Source organism: Artemia sp. Qi Xiang Cuo, chromosome 11 (assembly GCF_049724085.1).
Source record: "Artemia sp. Qi Xiang Cuo chromosome 11, ASM4972408v1, whole genome shotgun sequence".
Lineage (NCBI taxonomy): Eukaryota > Metazoa > Arthropoda > Branchiopoda > Anostraca > Artemiidae > Artemia > Artemia sp. Qi Xiang Cuo.
This window is the reverse complement of record NC_142804.1, coordinates 2,183,141-2,207,804: the sequence shown is the minus strand read 5'-3', so window position 1 is coordinate 2,207,804 and position 24,664 is coordinate 2,183,141. Positions and strand designations below refer to the sequence as shown.

The following is a 24,664-nucleotide window of genomic DNA, read 5'->3' as shown; positions in this document are numbered from 1 at the left end:
GGTTCAATCCTGCTTCGTAGGGTTATAAAGAAAGAAAGGTTGAGATGGCTAAGGCAATGAAGGATGACAGCTTGCCGAAGATTGTTCTTTTCGGCCAACCGTCGAGGGCTAAACGGAAAGCAGGTCGTCCTCGTCTGGGGTGAGAGGACGTCATAAAGAAAGATTTAAAGGAAATGGGAACTTCATGGGTGGGTGTAAAAAGGCTTTGAATAGATTGGGATGGAGGAGGAGCGTGCGTAGCTGTGTTGGCCTAAGGCGGCTTGGTGCTGCGGTGAGTTGTTAATAGTAGTAATAGTAGTAAACCTTAATAAAAGGCTACATGATACAACAATATGACTTACCTTGTTATTGGGAGATAAGTCTCGTTCCGTGCAATGTAAACAGAAAGAGCTGATAGTGGATTAAACTATTGTCTGTCTTATAAGGTGAAACGTCAAAACAGTCTTTCTTACACAACAGACAGACTAAGACCAGGGTTGCCACCAGACCAAAAAATTTCGTAAAGTCCAAACTCTTAAAAACGTAACTTTATCGCAACTTTTCATAGGAAAGTCTCTTTCTTTTTTTTTAAATCCCACCTCCTCTCCTCTCGGTGACATAATAATCTTTTTCACTTAATTTTAAGCTTTAATGTCACCTACACTAATTTAACAACAACTTTTATTTTTTGAAATTTGGATTTGGGTAGCCAAACATAATTGACAAAGACAAGGTATACTACCAAAAAAAAATTAATAACGCAAAAAATACCATTCCCGGTTTAGCAGGGTGCCCTTCTGCCATAGGGCACCCCTTTCACCGTGGAAAAACATTAATAATAGACAAATAATTTTCATGAAACCTTGTTCTCAATCAACTGTACATCATCCTCCATCCTCTCAACCTTCCCTCAACCCGAAAGCAAACCTAGGAGGAGTAGAAAGCTGTGACCTTACAATAGGAAAGTCTCTTTTCAAGGCAAGTGCCTTAATTTTCGAGTATCAGTCAATAGAAAATTGGATCGCAAAGCGTGGTTTGTCATTGCGTTTACAATATTTAAACTATTGTTTTTTGGCGTATAGGAGGGAAAAGTACCTAGGTTAGATTAAATATTTAATATATACTATGCTTTGCCCCCCCCCCCCCTAATGTGCAAATATATAGCCCAAATTTGTTTCTAGACCATTATATTTTTATCAAATTTTGTTTCATTTCATTTGCATCAACCAAACTTGACTTCTCGCGTGTGTAAAAGTTAATTTACAAGTACCATATCATCTTATAATCACTTATTTAAAAAGAATTAGCTTTTATTATTATTTCCCTGTTTTTATTATACATTTTCCTTCCAGCTAGCTCCTTCTCCAGATAATTGTAGTATGACTGTTGACGGAGCAAGATTCAAAGTAAACTCATGAAATTGAAAGTTGATGAGGTGACTAACTGACTATTGTCACTTGTCACTGAACAAATGACAATCTTATGCTCATGAGAGAGAATGCTATCTTAACTTACTATGCGAGCGAAGTGGGTATTTTCTCATCCTAATAACTGAGTGATTGTGTGATAAGATTAAATTACCGCGATGTGAAAGAATGTCGATATTCATGTCAGTGAAATTAAAATGGGAATAGTGGATTTTTTCACGGGAGGGAAAAAATAAACTACTCAGAAAATGTGAAACTTACTCATTATTCAAAAGCGTAACATAATTGTAACATAAATTCAAAAACGTTACAAAAATGCAACCTTTTTAGGACCGTAACCTAAAACGTACCGTTTTATTTAAAACGCACAAAAAACGGTACGAACGTAGCGTCGGTGGCAACCCTGACTAAGAATGGCAAGATGCCGAGCGCTCTAGTAGTATTTCCATAAACTGTCTTGAGATGGGAGCACCCATCGGTGTGAATCTGCGTTATCCACTTTACGAGAGATCATAGTGACCGCCATTACCTGCTGACCACCATTACCCCAATCTCCCCTATATGTGACTTGTGAAATTTATTAAAATTTAATAGAAAAAAACAGGAAATTGGAAGAGCATGAAAATCAAAACAGCTATAGCGTTTCTGATTGTAAGATCCGAGGCCTTGTTTTTTTTTTCTCAGACTGGTTTTTCGAATTTCAAAGGACAGCGAAGTAACAGATTGTGTTTTATTTCTTTTTTTTTTTTTAGTTTTTATTTTGGCGAAAGGAATAAAAAGAGTACTTTACTTAAAAAGAACATTTAAGTTAAAATTTTCTAAGCTGGAAACTCGTTTTATTTTATAGAATAAATTAGAAACGGGTATAGAATTCAAACCTCTTAAAATTCTTTTTCCTTCGCCCCTCTTATAAAAATTCTTAATTGTTAGTTGATTATAATGCATTTCCAAATACCTATCTGTGATGAAATTAATCTTCTTGTCAACGTAGAAATATGAATCTTTGTATAAAATAGAAGAAGAAAAGACAACATTCTGTTTGAGGAAGAAGGAGACCAACTCTCTCTGTTACAAAATTAACACACAAAGTACAGTATATGTGCATAACCTTTAAATCTGGTATAGATGTAAAGAGTGGATGTGTTTAGAAATTTAAAGTGCAGACTAGCAAACTTACAGTGATAGTGTCCAGGAATCATGGTTGTTTGCATAGATTAAAGTCTTCATTTCCATACCAAATCATAAGAAATTTACATTTCGCATTAATTACAAAATATGAAATAACTTTCCCTTCAAATGTACGAGTGCAACAGGTTGTTTAGATTTCATCAATAAGACTTTTAGATCATTTTTAGCTCACTCTAAGAATACTGAAAAATTAGTCTAAAACACAATCTTTATTTCTTGATATTCCTGCTCTAAAACCAATTTTCCGTTTTAATTAAGGTATGTGGTTTCAAAAAAATTAACATAAAGATTAGTAAAAGATTCATAAAGACAGAAATTTTTTACATTGTCATCAACCTTGTCATTTATCAATAGCTTAAGAACAAGTTCATTTTACCGTTTGTTAAGAATGAGAGATTGAGATTAGCATTAAATATTAACTTACTCTCATTGCAAATAAATACAAGCTATCTTAATTAATAAGTGAATCACCATCCCTGCTCACATTTAAAGATATGTTAATTAAGACGACTTTTTCAGCCTAAACTAACGAGCTATTCTAATATTTTATGTTATTTGGTGATTATCGTCCCTATCTACGATTATTTTTTCCCAAGTTACCCCCCCCCCTTATATCTCTTTTTAGAAGGGCGCATCTTTGCTGTTGTTTCTTTCTTTGGATAAAGAAGACACATCTAGTTCTACCTCTTTGTCTTTCTTGTTACAAGTTGACATGAATAAGTTCTGCTACGTTAATGTAAATAAAGCATTCGAACGTTTCTATCACACTATTAGTGCCATCTATCAGAACCAAATTTCTTATTTTGAAACTCTTCTCTTTGTTCCAACAGCTCCATCAAAAGGAATAACAAAAAATAAAAAAGTGTTAATAAAAATTTTCTGTCAACAAGGGCTCATAAAAAAGATTTCTGATTCTATATATGCTTCAGCCCTTTGAATCTTAGATCATAGTGTATACCCTATGCTGATGGGTCGATGAATCATAACCAGGAATCAAGGGCTGTTTAAAGAACAAGCATCAGAATCTGGTAGCTTTTTCTGAATCTCAAAAACAATTTTACCGAGTAATTCAGCTTTTGGTAAAAAAAAAGCAACAGTAAATCTTTTTACATTGACATAGAGTGAATATTTTGAAACTCCCAGACTGAATAATCAAGCTTGTACGTAGCGGTACAGCAGTATTATCATAAAACAGGTCAATTAGATAATAACGATGTGATCACTACCACTTGCCAATACCTGTTTTTTGTCTGTTTCTCTTTTACTGTTATTATTGTTATTACTGTTATTTTTTTTTTTTTTTTTTTTTTTTTTTTTTTTTTTTTTTTTTTTACGCTTATTGGGTTAAAAAAACTAACGACTAATGGTTATCAATCCGCGATCATGAGAGAGAACGACTTGATGAGCTTTCGGCACATTGAGTCTTGGATAATACTATCAATCTTACTAGTAGTTTCATCAGTATCATCATCAGCATCAACTTTCTTATTTCGAAATTCTTCTCGTCGTTGCTCAATGATCTTACGAGTAAAATCATGTAGCATTCTCAGCAGTTTCTTCTGTTCCCGACCAGTAGCGGACAAATAGAATATGAAATCGGAATAGTACCATGGCTGGACGCTTCTCGCGTTGGCTATAATGCTTGCTCTGAAATGACAAAGAAGGGTTGAATTTTTAAAAGAATATTATTTGTAATGCAAGAACTATTAAGGCCCATTTATACATGAGGATCGTCCAGAAACTAACCTCCATTTAAGCGTAGCGCAAGAAGTGGTGGGAGGAGTGCCGCCATCCGCACAACAGCGTTCGCGTAGAGTTAGTGCGCTTCTGGCTGTGCAATGTAGAGCATCGTACTGTTGCGCCTTTGCTAAATATGACCTCGAAACATAAGCATTAGAGTAGAAAATCGTGCCAAGTACAGGTGCGCAGCGTTAAAAGATATCTTTTGGCACAAAAATAGCTCAGCCGCCGTAACTCCTCGTGAGTTTTTTGAAGTTTATGGTCCTAGCGTTATGAGTGGAGGTGTAGTTCGTCACTGGTACGATTTTTAAATATGAAAAAATCAACATTCATGATGAAGATAGGAGCAGCAGGCCGTTAAACTTTGGAAAGAAAGTCATGTACGGTTTTGGGGGTTAGAAGGGCACCTTACACGTTGATTTCATGGAACTTGGTGAGACTATCAATTCCGAATCATACTGTGAAACGTTGAAAAGACTAAGAAGGGCAATCCAAAACAAGCTAAGTAGTCTTCTGACATCTGACGCTGTGTTCTTGCATGTCGACGTTGGCCCTCACACAGCTCAAGGAGCAAATGAACTTTGGCCACTTTCAAATGGGACGTCTTTGACCATCCCCCCTACAGCCCCGACTTAGACACCAGTGACTGTCATGTTTTCACGTACATGAAACAGTGACTTGCAAGTCAGCGCTTCGACAACAAAGAAGAGTTTAAAAATGCCGTTACAGGTTGGCTAAATTCCCAGGTGGCAGATTTGTATGCTGAGGGAATTTTAAAAACTGTTAAAAGGCATGACAAGTGCTTCAATTTGTTTGGAGACTATGTAGAAAACACAAAAATGTGGTAGTTTTAAGACGTATATAATAAAGTTTTTACATCTCAAGTAGTTTAATTTCTATTTACAAACGTAGTTTACTTTCTGGACGACCCTCGTATATTGATCCCTTACACTCTTTATGCCCTCTTTCCGGACACCCGATGGCCTTACAGGTCACTGGGTCGGAAATTCAAAAGCCTTTTAATTCGAATGGTCAAAATACCTAGAAAATATGCCCCCAACAGATTTTAAGAGTGCCAAATTATTCAAACGGTCTATTCTGAAACAGTGGCTTTATAGATACATTTAGCAAGAGATGGGGATACAAAAAATACAAAAAATAAATGGGAGATACAAAAAGACAATGGAGGATACATTTAGCAGGAGGTGGGGATACAAAAAAAATAAATGGAGGTGGAGGTACAATAAAAGAAATGGGGGATACAAAAAGACAAAGGGGGATACATTCAGCAGGAGGGTTTTTTATGTAATTAGAACAAACAAGATTGTGTCCTGTATAGTTCTGAACTGAAACATATTGGACGAAAATGTTTTGTCAAATTTTCCAACTTCTACTCATGCTCAAAGCTCAGATGTTACCAATCAACACCACTGAGAAAATTTTATACAGTATGCACTGTACGACCCTGAAATGAATTGAAAAAGAAATATATGTAGCTGGAAACGACTCCTTTGCCTTCACATTATGATTGAACAAATTAATCCCAAGAAATGATGAGTCAAGACAGTGCTAAACAGAATAAAGTCAAACTTAAATTGTAAGTATTTCAGCTACATAAAAAATAGCTTTCCTCACCAAAAAAAACGAAATAAACAAAAATTGAATCGTTCCATCACAAGAAAAAAAAAACATTCCAAGGAAGGCAATTTAATAGCTTTCTTGCTAATTATAATCTAAGCTTCATTTGAGTGATATTATTCAGGATCCTTTAATGCCTGTTTTTACCACAAGGTTTTAAACTGAAAGTTTTTTTTGGAAGGCTAAATTAATGGTATGACTTTATGTTGTGAATGCATAATTGTCATCATAAATAGTTGTATAGCTACATAACCATATTATCTTTTGTTGTGCCTACATAGTTGTAGTCACAACATAGTTGTATGACTATATTATTGGTATAATTTTATATATTATTATTATTGTTATGAGAAATGATTTTATCAGTAGCATTTTTTTAATAAGCCCTGAAAAATTGAGGGGGAGATTCTAGATGTTTTACTATTTAGAAATCAGGCATTTGATTCAAAATTCTTTGTTATGCATCAAACTTTCAAGATACAAACCTTTTGACTGCTTTGACATATTCTGACTCTTCTGAACACTGTGCGTCAACTTCAACGCCCATGGCACACTCTAAAACAGAAATAAGGGCTCATACTTTATTGAGTAATTATAACACTGTATTTATGGACATAGCTAGAGGGATAAGAGGGGGAGGTACTTTTCAATTAATGGCAAAGATAAACACTTAAAACTAATAATAATAATAATTTATTTTTGACCCACTATACAGAAAATGAAGTGGAGTAACACAAGAAAATATAAAAAAAAAAACCACAAAGATACATTTAACGACAACACAATAAATAAAAATTAATTATTATTATTATTATTATTATAATTATTATATTATTAATGACAATTAACCTATATGATACTCGAGAAAGGGATACCTTCTCCCTCCCTCCCCCTTTATTATTTATATAGTTTGAAAAGTGTTTTCCTGGAGGCATTTTAGAATGCAAAAAATAGCTAAAGTTGTTAATAGTAAGTGCTTTGTTTACCGATTGCTTTTCAAAGGATTTGAACTGGGCTTTTTTTTTTATTTAGAGCAAATCAAATTAAATAAGGCCATTTAGCGACTGTTTTCTGGAAGGATATCCCCACTCCTCCCTGTCATGTCCTGGTAACCAAAGTAACAATCTTTTATTCTAAAGGACACCATAGACGTTCAATAAATTTGATCAAAAGCTTCCGTCAATAAATTGATTAAAGAATGATTGACCATCTAGGAACCTGTTTGACGCTTGAGTCAAGCGTTGACGGTGATTGATAAAAAGTCTGAATGACTCAATGGGTTCTTAGACGGTCGATCATGCTTTAATGAATTGTTTAACAGAAGCTTTTGATCAAAATCATTGACCGTCTAGGGTGTCCTTAAATTGACAAATTTCCGAAATACGAAGGGAGCAAGTGACCACTCGATAGCACTATTACGCACTTCGTCAACATGTATTTCACAAAATAGAGGGGGGTTAGAGAGTAGATATCACCTCTAATATTGATTTGAAGGATCCCTTACGGGAAACTTGAAAAATTGAGCATAAAAATATACTTTTTGGAACTTAGGGCAATCCCTCCCCCCAAAAATGCACCAGCCTTTCTAATAGCTGGTGTCTCTGGTGTACTATATAACACTGCACTTAATGGATGAAACCTCAAATAAACCATCTCAGTCGAATGAAACTTATAAATAATTGTCTAGAATAATTTTAATTATGTTTAATTTAATCGTGCTTAATTGACTGCACATAAAACAATGAGTTGGAGTTCATTACCGTAGTTAACAGTGAGTAAAGAGTGATGCTTGTAAAGGTTAACCAAGACACCAAAAAAGATAACTTTGATACGAATAGATCAAAAGAATCTGGTTTTTGGGCTGGTTCTAAAAATGTTAAATTCGACAGAATTTAAAGTTGACCCTAATAAGAAAATTGTGTATTATTTACAAGAAGACCCCTCCCCCATAGGAAGGAGTGTGATCTTGATAAGAAATATACAATCGAATTCAACATGTACGAGAATCTTACTAGATAAAATAGATTTTCCTTACTAGATAGATTACTAGAATAGATTTACTAGATAAAATAGATAAAATCTTGAACCAAATATGACGCAATTTCATCACATAGAATCCATTGCCACTAGGGGTCGGCGCCGTTTCTGTTTCTGTTTTTTTTTCTACCGTTTTCTGTTGTGTTTTTTTTTTGGGGAAAACGGAAAAAAAAGAAAAAAGGTAGCCGTTATTTTTAGTAACGTTCCCGTTTCTGTTTCGTTTTTTTTTATCGCCGCTTTTGCCGGTTCTGTTTTTTTTTAAACCCGTTTTTCTTCATTTTCCGTGTTTTGATTATGAATAGCACCATAGCGCAGTCTAGCGACTTTTATTGGATTAGCGATACTTGCCATCTATCGAAAAGCGCTGTCTTTACGTCTTCCTAAGAAAAGATTTGCTATTGAAGAAAACATTCGCCATAGTAAAAATTAATCTAAAGCAGTCTACTTGGATTTACACCTTTGGTTAGTCTTGGTTAGTAGATGGTTACCTGGTTGGGTAAAGGTGCAGATTAGCTACCCCAGTAGCGTAGGGTGCAGATGCCCTGCAAATAGAACCAGGATATACACTAAGAAATGATTTGTTTACATCCAGCTTCTACTGAACCCTATCTGTGCAAATTTACAGCCCAATTGACTGAATAATATACAGTAAGTAATAAGTTGTTTTCATCAGGGGTTGCTAAACTGTACCTTCACCCAGATTAGTTCCCCTGTAGTATAGGGCACAGAGGCCCTACCAACAGAACCAGGATATACAGGGTGAGTTCCAGCCATTTAATTTTCATTACCCTAGTAAGCCCTGTAGCACTAGCAGAAGCGGAACTACAGAAAATCTTTGATATCCAATGATCAGATATAGGAGCTACTCAACGAATCTTGCTGATTTTGCCTCTGCTAGTGCTGCAGGGCTTACTAGGCTTACGAAAAGTAAAAGGTTGGAACCCAGCCACAGTAAGAGATTTGTTTTTATCCTGTTTCTACTGGACAGTATATGTGCAACTTTACAGCCCAATTGACTGAATAATATACAGAAAGAAATAAGTTGTTTTATCAGGGGGAACTAATCTGCACCTTTACCCCTGGTTTCTCACATCAACATAATTGAATTAGTTGATTGAAATTTATAATCAAGGGACTGTTAAACAAAGGAGTAGGCTGAACATGTTGATGATCTACCCTTCAGCATGAGGGTAAAAAATTTCCAAATGACATGTTGGGAGTATACCCAATGGATAATATCTAAAATTTCCATTCTACAGAATATAAAAATAATATCCAACAGTACTTAGTTATTGCCAAAATTATCCAACTAGGAAAATAATTAAAATTTAAAAGAAAAATAGTTTTATCTTGCTAGTTAAAAACAATCAAACAGTTCATGGTAACAAACTGTAAGTAAGGAGAAACCCAGCTCTATGGTAACCGAAACTCTAGAAAACGGGTTTTTGATACCAACGGCTGTGCCTAAGGGAAATGAATTATCTGGCTAGTTGGATACTAACCCCAAACTGCTTAGAGAATCTTCTTATCCGCCTAGTTGGATATAGATCAGAAACACTAAGCAACATTATTATCCAACTAGGTAGATATTCTATCTGCCTAAGAGAAACAATTTATCTGGCTAGTTGGATAATAACCCCAAACTGCTTAGAGAATCTTCTTATCTGCCTAGTTGGATATATATCAGAAACACCAAGCTACATTACTATCCAACTATGTAGATAGGCTATTCTTGCTGTGCCTAAGAGAAACAATTTATCTGGCTAGTTGGATATTAACCCAAAACTGCTTAGACAATCTTCTTATCTGCCTATTCGGATATATATCTGAAACACTAAGCTATGTTATTATCCAACTAGGTATATATTCTGTAGAGGATGTTGCATAGGCAGTCAAATATTCAGCTAGGTAGGTAAAGGAGTAAGAGTCTTAAAAATGCTATTATCTGTCTAACATGATATTTTATCTTGATACTAAGTGTAGTTGGATATTATTTTTTCATTCTATAGAATGTAATTTTTTTTAAGAATATCCATCCTTCCCTGACATGTTGATTTTAGGCATGTTCACTTGCAGCACCCAGGAAGGAAATGTGAATAGCCTCGATATTCTTTACCCTGCAAATGTCATATACTTTAGTAAATATTTGGAGCAGCTTATTTCCAATGGTCTAATTAGTCAATCTATTATCTGCATTATAAAATCTTCTAGCTACATCAGAGAGTCCTGGGCATACGCTTTACTATTTCCTGCTATTATTAATATTATACTTTTATTTTCCTTAATATACCATATGAGGAGTATTCACAAATACAGAAAAAAGATACTTGCTTATGGAATAAAAGTATGCTCTCTCCAACAGAGAAGCGTCGTTTTTCCTTGAAATGTTCTTATTTAATGCTAATTTTTGCATTCAGAGAAGTCATAATAACAAAACAGTTCCATAAACATATAAAAGGTAATCTTTGCCGGAGACAATACACAACCTGTCATAAATGGCATGCATTCTCACATGAAATATTTCATCAAGTTCTGACTCAGGACTTGGAGAGGGTCCTCCATCAAAGAAAGTCAAGTTCTGGGAGCAACATGGCACCAAAATAAGGGAGCAGCTGTAATTACCTGCAATTACTGCAAAAAAGATGTGAAGTCAACAAAGGGGTCTGCAACATCGTTCAAAAATCACCTTATGGCTAAACACAAAATTGCTGAACAACCTAAACCAAGTACTGTTCCAAAGAAGTCACATTCTACAGCCTTGTGTCAGCTCAGCATGCCGAGCACATCATGTGAAACTAACCCAACTCGATTTGAAGGCACTGGAAAGAAAACGGATATAAGAAATTTTTTGAAGTCAATACAGCAGCAGCAGCTGAAGCTGAACAAGTTGTGTAGCAAAACGGTTTGCATTGACAAGCTTCCTATTTCAATATTTAAAATACCAGGAGTAAAGGCTCTAATCTCTAAGCTTACAGGAGGTCTTACTGGCCCCTCAGCTCGTACTGTTGCAAGACATCTAGTTACAGCAAAGAAAAGGAAGGTCAATCAGCTCAAAGCTGAACTCCAGAAAGTCTGGAAAGTGAATTTGACCCTAGACTGCTGGTCTTCAAGAACGGGGTCTGGCTTTCTAGGTATTACAGCTCATTATGTGATGAAAAGCACTGATGGCAAGCTCACTTTGGTGCAAAGAATCCTTGTGTTTAAGAGACTAAAAGTTGCTCACACTAGCTCCAACATTCTTCGTGCAATCCGTAGTAGCCTCCAGAAGTTCAGAATTCTACGGAAGGTCTACTTTATAATTACTGATTCAGGAGCTAATATAGTAAAGGCTCTCAGAGACGGTGACATTATGCGAAGCTCATGCTTTGCACACAACCTGCATAATGTGGTGACTAATGCCCTTAAGCTGTGGGAATGCAGAAACCAGGCAGATTTAGTGAGCGTTCCCCACCTCAATGATTCAGGATCCAGTTCAGAATCTGATGACAACGTTGATACTGCTGAATAAGATGACTTTCCTGACCTGATTGTAGGAGATGATGACATTGAAGAAACTGGGTATACCGACTGCAGTAATGATGATGATAGTAGCTCAGAATTAAATGATCCAGACCTTGACAGCGATAGTGAGAGCTCAATACCTAGACAAAGAGGTGTCTCTAGTGAAGTATTGATGCTGGGACCAGCGCTGGTAAATATACGAAAGCTGGTTGGAATCCTGAAAGTATCATCCAAATCCCACGATCTTTTTGAAGCTATCTGCAAGACATATAATCTTAGTCCATCCATCACAAAAGACATGAATGTTCGATGGAACAGCACACTTACCATGATAGAAATGTATTGTGCCCGAAAAGAGCCACTGCGTGACTTCTTCAACCAAAAACTACGCGACGCTAAGATTAGAGAGCTCGAACTTCACAGCAATGAGTGGTCCATCATGGAAGCTGTCATTGAGGTTCTTCGCCCGTTCAAACAGGCAACAGTGATAGCTAGTGGATACAATTATATTTCGGCAAGCAAAGTCGTGCTGACGATTAAGGGATTACTGTTGTTTTGTCAGACTCCAGATGCTAGTATTATGGCTGAGTCAATCATTGGGCTGAAGGAACTTCTTGTTGTTCAGCTCAGGAGATATTTTTCAGCCAGTCCTAAGTTCGATATGATGCTCTTCACAAAAGCTGGCTTTTTGGACCCTGCAATTTATGAAAAAATGACACATGTAGACAGAGAGTCAGCTCGCCAGTCCATCTCCTCGCTTCTCCAGCAATTCATCTCCGAGCAGAGAAGCACAGAAGAACTCGATCCAATCCAATTGAACTCCACATCTTTCCCTATTGACGTCGCTCCTACTAAGGCAGGGACTAACCGAAAAGGGTCACCAGAGACTCTTGATCAAGAAGACAGCTTGTTTTCTAAGTTTCTCGACACGGCTGGGTTACGGATGAACTCTAAGAGGCAAAATGCCAACAGTATGAGAATTGACCGCGTGGCAGCAAATATTATCAGGGCATATGAGGAGAGAATTCCTGTGTTTTTGAGCGAGAGACGAAGATCAGGACAAAATAATTCTGATCCACTAGAATTTTGGTCTGATTACTTTTACACTTACCCGGAGTTAAGTGAAATTACATGTATGCATCTATCAGTCCCTGCAACTTCAGTACCCAGCGAGAGTGCATTTAGTATTGCTGGGTACTTTACGCGAAAGCAGTGCTCACGAATGACTGCAAAGTCACTTGAACTCCGAATGTTTTTAAGTGATAAATTTTAATTTATGTGGTCTTTTCATAAATTTGGTCTTTTTGTATATTTGGTCTTTTTTATTAATCTATATTAATAAATATTCACTTTACTCTCGTAAATCTAAAGAAACTGAAAAAAAACCCCAGAAATATCTGTTAAAACGGCCGTTTTTTAATTAAAAAAAGGTCGGGTGGTGTTTTATGTAAAAAAAAGGAAAAAAAGAAACGGAGTTCCGGTTTTTTTTTCACCGTTTGCGTTTATGTTCCGTTTTTTCATTGCCGTTTATTACCGTTTCTGTTTTGGCCAAAAACAGAAACGGTGCCGACCACTAATTCCCACTGCGGTGGTATTTTCTCTGAGAAGGAAGGTGCATCTATTTTGTGTCCGTTTCTTTTTTTTCACAAGAGGTGACAATATTAGACCATTGGCCATATAATATCGGGATAGGGTTCACTCAAAAGGAAATTAAAATTATAGTATCCTTTTGAAGTATTTATGTAAAAAAAACAGGGCTGATTTTGTCATTTTGTATGGAAAAAGACAACAACTATTTTGGACGGAGGCGAGCCAAATGATATCAAATAGAAGCTGAACTAATTTAGAAACATCAGATTCATTTAATGCAGCTGGAAGGCAGCCTATTAGTCTGAATTGCATAAATATAACGGACGGTGGCTCTATAGTCCCTTAAAGACTTCCATTCGTGATTGGGTCTACTGAGTCGTTTAGTTATATGTTTTCTCTCATGCATGTACAGTTTATATAGCTGTAGAGCAGTTAGTATTAAAAACAGCGCACCAACTAAAAGAGTGGTCCGCACAATACTGTGGGTAGTGCTGTTTTAACCCCGATAAGTGCGTTTCAGGCCTAAACTTTAAAACTCTATAAGACATCAATCAAATTAGTATCGAGGGGGGGGGGGCAGAATATACCAGCTAACCACCCTTTAATTGGAGGAATGAATTCGGACTAAAAGTGCAACTTGAGTGCAGGGGGGTTGGAGGATCTCTTACTGTTGAAACATTATTACAGCCAGAGGCTGACCTAAAGATGTGGGTTGGGTATTGGAGATGGCTTAAGAACAAAATTTGCAAAAAAGAACCCACCACCCCCAGCCCTAAAACTTCTTATGGAGTAGTTTTCTGTCAGGGTATAAGCATAGGCTATATCAAATATAAATAAATTCTTTTGAATCAAGGTAAAGAGAGAAGGTAAAAATTTTGACTAGATGCTGCCATTCCCCTCATTACAGTCAAATTCAACTTTCAAATTTCAATACTTGAAAAATGAGTGCACTAAGTATAAATTTAGCATCTGGCATCTAAATACTAAAGCCATTGGTTTAATTTGATCATCCCTTAAAAAAAGGAATAAACATATATCCCTGATAGTTTTTTCTTTTGTTTTATTACCTTATTAACTTTACGTTTTATTGCAATTCCTTGTGATTATATATTAATCAAAACTTGAATGTTTTGTCATGTGTAATGTTTATGTGCAAATGTTTTATCAGTTTCTTTTTAAATAGAGTTGTGTTTCACTGTTCTTCGAATATACTGGAGAAAACTTAAATTTGAAAAAGTAAAAGGTCATTTTCAGTGTTTGACAAGAAAAAAAAAGGTAAAAAAAACACAATAAACTAACTTAAAATCTCGATGCTCTTAATTTGAATCTAAAAGTTTTAATAAAAGTATTAAATATATAATTTTATCACAATTTAATCAGAAACATCTAATTTACTTTAAATATTGAAAATCTATAGAAATATGTGTAAATGTTATATCAGTTTCTATTTAAAAAGAGTTTTGTTTCATTGTTCTTCGGATTTACTGGAGAAAACTTAAATTTGAAAAAGTAAAAAGTCATTTTCATTGTTTTACAAGAAAATATATAAAAAAATATGATAAAAAAAACACAATAAAATAACTTAAAATTTCGATGATTCTTAATTTGAATCTAAAAATTTTAATAAAAACATTAAATATATAATTTCTTTTACTTAGGAAGTTTTACTGTTATTATTATATTTTGGTTCATTAGATTTTTAATTTAAAGAAGTTTACATTTTTAACAAAACAAATGATTTAACCAACACCAGTGAAAAATATAAAAGGGGACAGAAGGGGAACGAAAGTTCCCCTTCCAAAAAAATAGAGGATGTTGCTGACTCTTTGAATAATTTTTCTTTTGTTGAATCTCCCCACATCCCCCACTAAACTTAGACCGAATCAAGACTATATAACTGAAAAGTCGACCTATCCAAAGATCATAAGTGAAGTTTTAGGAGGGGAATTTAGTTCAAAAGACAGCATATACCACACACAAAAAATACAAGATGTATCAGCAAGGCCGTATCCACGATTTGTTTTCGGAGAGGAAGGGTTACAAATGAATTGTTTTCGGGGGTAGGGGGAGTGGTTTACAAAAAAACTTCAAAAAACTCATAATTTTTTATACTCATTTCTGTTAAGTTTTAAGAGTCGGAAAAAACGTTTCGGGGAGGGGGGGGGGGTTAAAAACCCAAACCCCCCTGGATATGGCCTTGTGTATCAGTATTGATTACTGATTTTAACCATATCCGTAGAGATTATCTTTTATTCGGCCTATTCATATGTTGTCCAATTTGCTTTTTAGAGATTCCATTTCGGTTCTTATAGAATCAACGTTTTTTTCTACTCAAAATTGCCCATGTCCTACCTAATACCCATGGCGTGCCAGGTATTCCTAGTATGCGTGCTTCGAGTATCACGTGCTTCGAAATAACGGCATTACAATTTGTTAATAACCTTCAAACTGAGATATCATAGGATTTGAATATTCACCTGAAGAGTACAGATCAAGACTGTCTGAAGAATATATGCCCATTTAAAAAATTGCCCAGTGGTACTTGTGCATTATAACTAAACCAGCGCTATACACGAAAGAAGTCAAGTTTCGTTAGATAGATTGATAGATAGATAGATAGATTTATTTTCCATATATCAGTAAAATAATTACATAACAATCTACAAATCCCCACAAAGGCTCCATGGTTAATGCTAATGAAATAAAATAGGATGAATATATAATAGTTTAGAAACAAACTTGGGCTATATATTTGCACATTAGGGGGGGGGGGGGGGGTAAAGCAGAGCATATATGAAAAACGTGACCAAACCTAGGTACCTTCCCCCGTAAACCCCAAAAAACAATCGTTTACATATTGTAAACTCAATGAGAAACCACGCTTTGCCATCAATTTATCTCTTGATTAAATAAAAAAAAAAAGTTTTTTAAACTGAAAGCAAGGAGCGACATTAAAACTTAAAACGAACAGAAATTATTCCGTATATGAAAGGGGCTGTCTCCTCCTCAACGATTCGCTCTTTACGCTAAAGTTTTTTATTGTTTTCAGAAATAAAGTTGTGAGACAGAGAGTTCTCCATTCGCTGTATGTGGCCCAGCCACCTAAGTTGCTGCAGGCGCACTTTTTAGAGAATAGTAGTTTGCCGCTTCAGCTGCTTCCGAAGATGTTCGTTCGAGACACTGTCTTGGTATGTTATTCCGGCAATGCGTCGGAGGCATTTTGTCTCGAAAGCCGAAATTCTGCGTTCATCTTCGACTTTCAGTGTCCACGTTTCGCAGGCGTACATGGCAACAGGGATGATTAGAGAGTCGAAAAGTCGAAGTTTCAGTAGCATAGATAGGTGTTTATTTTTAAAGAGGGGGAGTAGCCTCTTGAAGCTTGCACTTCCTAGGGCAAGTCTTCGTTTTGTGTCGTCGGAGCAGTTGTTGTATGATGATATTAGGCTCCCTATGTACACGAACTTGGTCACAGATTCAGCTTGTTCGTCACTTACTACGACAAGGCCAGTGGATGGGTTTGGGTCTTTTGTGGTGCGCATCGCTTTGGTCTTCTTTGGGTTTATGAACATACCAAAGCTATTTGCGGCTGTTTCAAGTTCGGAGGCTTGGGCTTGTAGACTGGACTCAGTTTCTGCTAGCTTGTCGAGGTCGTCAGCATAAGCTAGGGTATCGATGTTTGTACCGTTAACGGTCTTCTTGTCGAAAGGTCTTCTTTGGGTTTATGAACATAGCAAAGCCATTTGTAGCTTTTTCAAGTTCGGAGGCTTAGGTTTGTAAATTGGACTCAGTTTCTGGTAGCTTGTTCAGGCCGTCGGCATAAGGTAGAGTCTCAATGTTTGTACCGTTTACGGTCTCTCCTACAGTGTTCTCCAGCAGGGACAGTATTGCAAGTAAAACTAGCTTGAAAAGTTGCGGTGAAAGTATGCAACCTTGTAGCACGCCCAAAGTTATAGCGAACTCTTCTGTTTGGCCTTTTGGGGTCTTAACATAGCTACGGTAATTGTTATACATATTTTTGGCTATGTTGACTATATTTTCAGGAACGCCATAGTGGACTAGTATATGCCAAAGTCCATTTCGCCATATTAGATCAAAGGCCTGCTTAAAATCAATAAATAGTTCTTTGCCAGATTCAAGGTACCTGTCTGCAAGTTGCCTCACTACAAACGTCTGGTTAGTGGTAGACGGTCAATGGCAAAAACCAGCCTTATAGTCACTGATGAGGTTGTCTGTTATGGGTCTGACTTAATTTAGAAGGATCCTTGTTATGACTTTGGCTGGATGACTTGTAAGGCTTATCGGCCGGTAATTCTCACAGTCGTGTTTAGGGCCGTTCTTTTGGAGCGGTACGATGACTGCCTTCGCCCATGCTTTCGGGAAATGGCATGTTGACCACACGGCGACAGCCACTTTATGTAGTTGGTCCTCTAGTAGAGGAGACCCAACTTTAAGCAGCTCCGCAGGGATACCATCAGGGCCTGGGGCTTTATTGTTCTTGAGACTGTGAATGGCCTCTTTTACCTCACTAAGTTAAGGTGGGGGGCTAGGGTCACATTCCTGCTTGGAAAATCCTTATAGCACATTAGGGTTGCAGGTAAGAAGCGGATTCAGTTTCTCTTCGAAGTAGCTTTTCCATCTGTCTTTAATAGCCTCGCTGTCACTGAGGAGCTTACCGCCCTTGTCCTGGACGCTAGTAGCGATGGTGGACTTTTTCGTGGAGAGTTCTTTGACTGTTTTTTACATTCTGTGGTTGTTTCCTGATTCGAAATTCTTCTCGCAGGACTCGCACTTCTCCCGTATGTAATCTCTGAGGGCTGTCCGAATCTTTATGTTTACCGTCTGCTGTATCCGGTTATACATGTCCCTACTTTCTCGATCCTGCTTGTTACAAACCTGTCGCTTTTGGTCACAAAGATATATAATCTTATATGTGTTCCAGGGCCTCTCGGTTTTAGGTTTGTGGCCGAAGATTTACTTATCTGTATATATGAGTGCTGTGTTCAGTTTCTCAACTAGGGTATCTAAGATGCCAGGGGTTATATTTTACAGGAATGATTCTAGTACAGGACCAAGATATTTTTCCAATGACTGCAGGAAAGTAATGCGTGTCATGGGTTCTATCAGTTTATTGGTGTGGAAACTTAGGAACTTATTTTTCATTACACGTAGATATTTCAGTCAGAGTTTTGCCAATTTGCTCATTACAAGGACATGATCTGAATCGAAATCGAAATCTCCCCCAGGCAAGGCGGTGGTATTTGTGACATATTACTTCCACCGTTTTGAGATGAGGACATAATCAATCAGATTTGTCGTCTTTCCATCTGGGGATATCCAAGTTGCCTTTCTTCTCTTTCTATGTTTGAATATAGAGTTCGTAACAAAGAGATCATTATCCCTGCAGAACTCAAGTAGACGCTTGCCACGTGCATTTTACCTCCCAAGACTGAATCTACCTAAGACATCACTCCCGAGCTTTGTGACTTCTCCGGCAATATCATTGAAGTCACTCATTACTACGAGGAGATCTTTCTTTGGGACTTCATCAGTTATAGACTGAATATATATATATATATATATATATATATATATATATATATATATATATATATATATATATATATATATATATATATATATATATATATATATATAATATATGCATTGCTACTAACATCATACCTCAGCACCAAGCCACCTGAGGGAAGCACAGCTGCGCAAGCTGCTCGTCCATCCCAGTCGATTCAGAGGCTCCCTCTGTACACCCTCCCAAGAAGCTCCAATTTTTATTGAAATACTTTTTAACGACCATTTCAACTCATACGACCAATATTCTAAATCTATTCCTTCCCCTTTTACAAAAATTATATTCATAATTCATTTTCTTTCATCCTTTAAAGAGTTTGAAAATGATGCTGCATTAAATAATCACATTCATTTTGAATGTGACAATCACCTTGAACATAGGCGTAGAATTTCAGTTTTAATTTCGCTCGCCCCAAGTGCCAAAAAACTGAGCTTTATTAGAAATTAAAGAATTTTTCAGAGCAAAGCACCTAGTTTCCGGGGGGGGGGGGCTCACCCCTCCCAAGAATTACCCCAGAGAGGCATTACCCCCAGCACTCTACGCCTATGCTTTTTAAGTATTTCCTTGACAATGGGCTTAAACCGGATTAGATCATATTGTATAACAGAGTAGAGAGAAAAAGTATTTATTTGTCACTACATGACAACAAACGTATAATCTTATTTATACGTCGTGTTCATAGAAAACTATATAACCTGTTTCATTTTTGTTCTTTGTACATCTTTCACAATCTGAAAATAAACTAACGCGTCTTGTTTTTGTAGATACCATATCTGCTAAAAAATTCAAAATGAAAATTAATACACATATTTTGCAAGCTATTCCCAGTTTTATGCTGAGTTTTAATTTTGCAATAAAAAAACTTTTTTATTTTTATTTAAAACTTTTTGCGTAACTTGCAATAAAAATTAATTGATAATAACTAAATATCTATAATCAAACAAAATAATTGTATAGAGAGTGTTCGTAGATGTAAATTTCGGGTTTTTTAGGGGGGGGGAGAGGATGACGGTTGTGAAAAAATGATTTAGAAGGTAGTTCTGGAGTTTCATCTAAAATAGATCTGGATGAGCGTCCATAAATTTGATTTTGGAATCTTTTTAGAATCTTCAATGTTTGGATTCTACACAACAATTAGCATGCTTCATCTAAAACAGAAATGTGTGCTTTTTGGAGTGATGGAGGGGGGGGGAGGGGTAATCAAGAGATTTTTTATAATGGAGTCTTGTTGTCCCATTCACGGAGATGAGGTCGATGCGATGAATAAAATGGCCAAAAATGGATAATTGTTGTTTTCTTTATATGGATGAGGGGTTACAATTAAGGGGACAACGTGGCCGAAAAAGAAATCCAGTAGTCACCGTTATATATAGGGGGGGGGGGGTGTAAAATTGAGGACATGGCCAAAAAGGGAGTCTTGGAATCACCTCAATAATGATATGAATGTGGCTTCACAGTTCTTGTGGGTAACCCCCTATAGAATATATATATATATATATATATATATATATATATATATATATATATATATATATATATATATATATATATATATATATATATATATATATATATATATATATATATATATATATATATATATTTATATTTATATATATATATATATATATATATATATATATATATATATATATATATATATATATATATATATATATATATATATATATATATATATATATATATATATATATATATATATATATATATATATATATATATATATATATATATATATATATATATATATATATATATATATATATATATATATATATATATATATATATATATATATATATATATATATATATATATATATATATGTATGTATATATATATATATATATATATTAAAATTCATCTTAAAAGATCAATTTAAGAATAAGAAAAAATTACAAAAAATGCACCAGTCAATATTTTGCAAGGTCTGAAAGTTATAATGCCTATAAATTTCAATTTCAAACTTTTAATGGAAACATTTTGGACACAAAATGTGCTTTTTTTGTAGAATTCAGTTATTAGACGTCATCTTTTCAATTTCCGAGTATTCGGAGCCACCACTGTGCCTTTCAAAAAAAATAATTTTTCGCTTTCTGAATATTTTGCATTATGTAGACAATTTCAATCACAGTATATAAATTATAGGCAGTATGATCTTTCCCTATCTCACCCATTATAAAAACCAAGACTGAGGTGCGAGTGATCCAGAGAACGTAGAAACATAAGCGACATTAGATCGTTTCACGGGTAGACAAGTCAGATTTCTTTTGAACGCGAAACTTGGCTTCAACGTTATTTTAAAGAAACTAATTTTAAATTAATTTATTCCAATACATATATGAAAATTGGTAATTAGTAGTGCAATGTTATTATTAGATGTTTTTAGGAATTAAAATAGGTTTCGAAGTCTCGAGTTGGTTTTAAAGGCATTTTGAGAAAGTTTCTGCCAAAATACGTGTTAAAGGGTAATTGGACTACTGATGGCAAATTGAATGAGAGGAGCTGTTTGTATGCGCTAATGCAAGAAGAAGTGGGAGGAGCTGTTTGTTCGCACCGAGAATAAAGAGCCAGAAATTATCTGCGGTAAACTTACTGCTATATCTTTATACTGTGATTTCAATATATATATATATATATATATATATATATATATATATATATATATATATATATATATATATATATATATATATATATATATATATATATTTATGGACGCTCATCCAGATCTATTTTAGATGAAACTCCATAACTACCTTCTAAATCATTTTTTCACACCCGTCATCCTCTCCCCCCCCCCTAAAAAAACCGAAATTTACATCTACGAACAATCTCTATACAATTATTTTGTTTGATTATAGATATTTAGTTATTATCAATTAATTTTTATTGCAAGTGACGTTTGACCTGTAGATAGGGTAAATTCTACTTTACTTATAAAATTAAAACTCAGCATAAAACTGGGAATAGCTTGCAAAATATGTGTATTAATTTTCATTTTGAATTTTTTAGCAGATATCAAACAGTTCGTGGTAACAAACTGTAAGTAAGGAGCGACCCGGCTCAATGGTAACCGAAACTCTAAAAAACGGAATTTTGATACCAATAGATACAACAAAATAATCAAATTTTAATGCTGATTTCAAATATATAAGTTTCATCAAGTTTAGTCTCACCCATCAAAAGTTACGCGCCTGAGAAAATTTGGCTGATTTTCGAGAAAAGGGGGAAAGACCCCTAAAAGTTATAGAAACTTAATGAAATTCACACCATCATGTTCCGTGTATCAGAGAACCCTAATGTAGAAGTTACGAGCTCCTATATGCAAAAGTCTGGAATTTTGCATTTTTTTGCCAGAAGATAGATCACGGATGCGTGTGTTTTAGTTGTTTTTTTTTCTTTTTCCCAGGGGTGATCGTACTGACCCAGTGGTCCTATAATATCGTGGAAGGGCTCATTGGGATGAAAATTAAAAGTTCTAGTGCCCTTTTTAAGTGACCGAAAAAAATGGAGGGCAACTAGGCCCCTCCCACGCTCATTTTTTCCCAAAGTCACCCGATCAAAATTTTGAGATAGCCATTTTGTTCAGCAATAGTCGAAAATCTAATAAATATGTCTTTTACGATGACTTAATCCCCCACAGTTCCCAGGGGAATGGCTGCAAGTTATGAACTTTGCATATTGATTACATATTGTATTGTTTTTTGGGAAGTATGAATACATTTTCAGGAGGAATTTTTTTCTGGTAGGGGGGGGGGGGCTGACCGAGGGCGGTAATCAGGCTAAAAATAACGGGGAGGATGTTTCTTTGGAGGCATGGCCCTTTATAGGTCGGGGACACCCGATTCACCAGCATTATTTAAAATAAGATCATAAATTAAATTTAAAAAAAAAAGTTTTTTCAACTGAAAGTAAGAAGCAACATTAGAACTTTAAAAGAACAGAAATTATTACGTATATGAGGGGGTTCTCCCCCAAGTCAATACCTCGCTCTTTACGCTATAGTTTTTTTTAGTGCTTTCAAAAGAGCTATCTATTCTAATTAACGGCCTTTGTGATTAAGGGGCCATTTTTAAGGAATTGGAACAAAATTTAAACTTTAGCTTAAAGAGCAAGGTATTGACTAGGGGGCAAACCCCTATTATACGCATTAAAAATCTATGAATATAGAAGTTCGGTACGTAAGTTAATTCGTAAGTTACGTATATTTATTATTAATAAAAACATTCGTAAATAAAATTCAACAAGTTTCGAGAAAGCCATTTAACCAAATAAAAGTAAAATTAATATGCAAATTTCGTTTTAATTATTCATGCACGGTGAGCCATAATCAAAAGCTGCATTAATTAAAAAACGTTCACAAATTAAATAAAAAAAACAAGTTTTTTAAACTGAAAGTAAGGAGCGACATTAAAACTTAAAACGAACAGAAATTATTCCGTATATGGAAGGGGCTTTCCCCTCCTCAACGCCTCGCTCTTTACGCTAAAGTTGGACTCTGTCTCAAAACTTTATTTCTTAAAACAATTAAAAAACTTTAGCGTAAAGAGCAAGGCGTTGAGGAGGGGAAAGCCCCTTCCATATACGGAATAATTTCTGTTCGTTTTAAGTTTTAATGTCGCTCCTTACTTTCAGTTTAAAAAACTTGTTTTTTTTATTTAAATAAATGGTATCTACAAAAACAAGACGCATTAGTTTATTTTCAGATTGTGAAAGATGTACAAAGAACAAAAATGAAACAGGTTATATAGTTTTCTATGAACACGACGTATAAATAAGATTATACGTTTGTTGTCATGTAGTGACAAATAAATACTTTTTCTCTCTACTCTGTTATACAATATGATCTAATCCGGTTTAAGCCCATTGTCAAGGAAAGACTTAAAAAGCATAGCCGTAGAGTGCTGGGGGTAATGCCTCTCTGGGGTAATTCTTGGGAGGGGTGAGCCCCCCCCCCCGGAACCTAGGTGCTTTGCTCTGAAAAATTCTTTAATTTCTAATAAAGCTCAGTTTTTTGGCACTTGGGGCGAGCGAAATTAAAACTGAAATTCTACGCCTATGTTCAAGGTGATTGTCACATTCAAAATGAATGTGATTATTTAATGCAGCATCATTTTCAAACTCTTTAAAGGATGAAAGAAAATGAATTATGAATATAATTTTTGAAAAAGGGGAAGGAATAGATTTAAAATATTGGTCGTATGAGTTGAAAGGGTCGTTAAAAAGCATTTCAATAAAAATTGGAGCTTCTTGGGAGGGTGTACAGAGGGAGCCTCTGAATCGACTGGGATGGACGAGCAGCGTGCGCAGCTGTGCTTGCCTCAGGTGGCTTGGTGCTGAGGTATGATGTTAGTAGCAATGCATATATGTATATATATATATATATATATATATATATATATATATATATATATATATATATATATAATCAGTCTGTAACTGATGAAGTCCCAAAGAAAGATCTCCTCGTAGTAATGGGTGACTTCAATGCTGTCACCCGAGAAGCCACACAGCTTGACAGTGATGTCTTAGGCAGATTCGGTCTTGGGAGGCGAAACGCACGTGGCAAACGTCTAATTGAGTTCTGCAGGGATAATGATCTCTTTGTTACGAACTCAATATTCAAACATAGAAAAAGAAGAAAGGCAACTTGGATATCCCCAGATGGAAAGACGACAAATCTGATTGATTATGTCCTCATCCCAAAACGGTGGAAGTAATCTGTCACAAATACCACCGCCTTGCCTGGGGGAGATTTCGATTTCGATTCAGATCATGTCCTTGTAATGAGCACATTGGAAAAACTCCGACTGAAAACCCTCCCTGTGATGAAAAATAGGATCCCAAGACTCCACACCAATAAACTGATAGAACCCATCACACGCATTACTTTCCTGCAGTCATTGGAGAAAAATCTTGATCCTGTAGTTAAGTCACTCCCGCCGAATTTAAC

The 24,664-nt window shown here is 35.5% G+C and overlaps 1 protein-coding gene across 2 annotated transcripts in view; it reads right to left on the bottom strand.

The window, feature by feature from the left end:
- Positions 1-24,664, bottom strand: part of LOC148946522 (cytochrome P450 4C1-like) — a 175,963-nt gene that overhangs the window by 15,115 nt on the left and 136,184 nt on the right. For both annotated transcript variants that reach the window (XM_089097408.1, XM_089097409.1), the window contains exons 6-7: positions 6,458-6,527; positions 4,042-4,241 (exon numbers count right to left, since the gene is read on the bottom strand). In XM_089097408.1, coding sequence (XP_088953534.1) covers positions 4,042-4,241; positions 6,458-6,527 — 270 coding nt within the window. The remainder of the gene's footprint in view (positions 1-4,041; positions 4,242-6,457; positions 6,528-24,664) is intronic.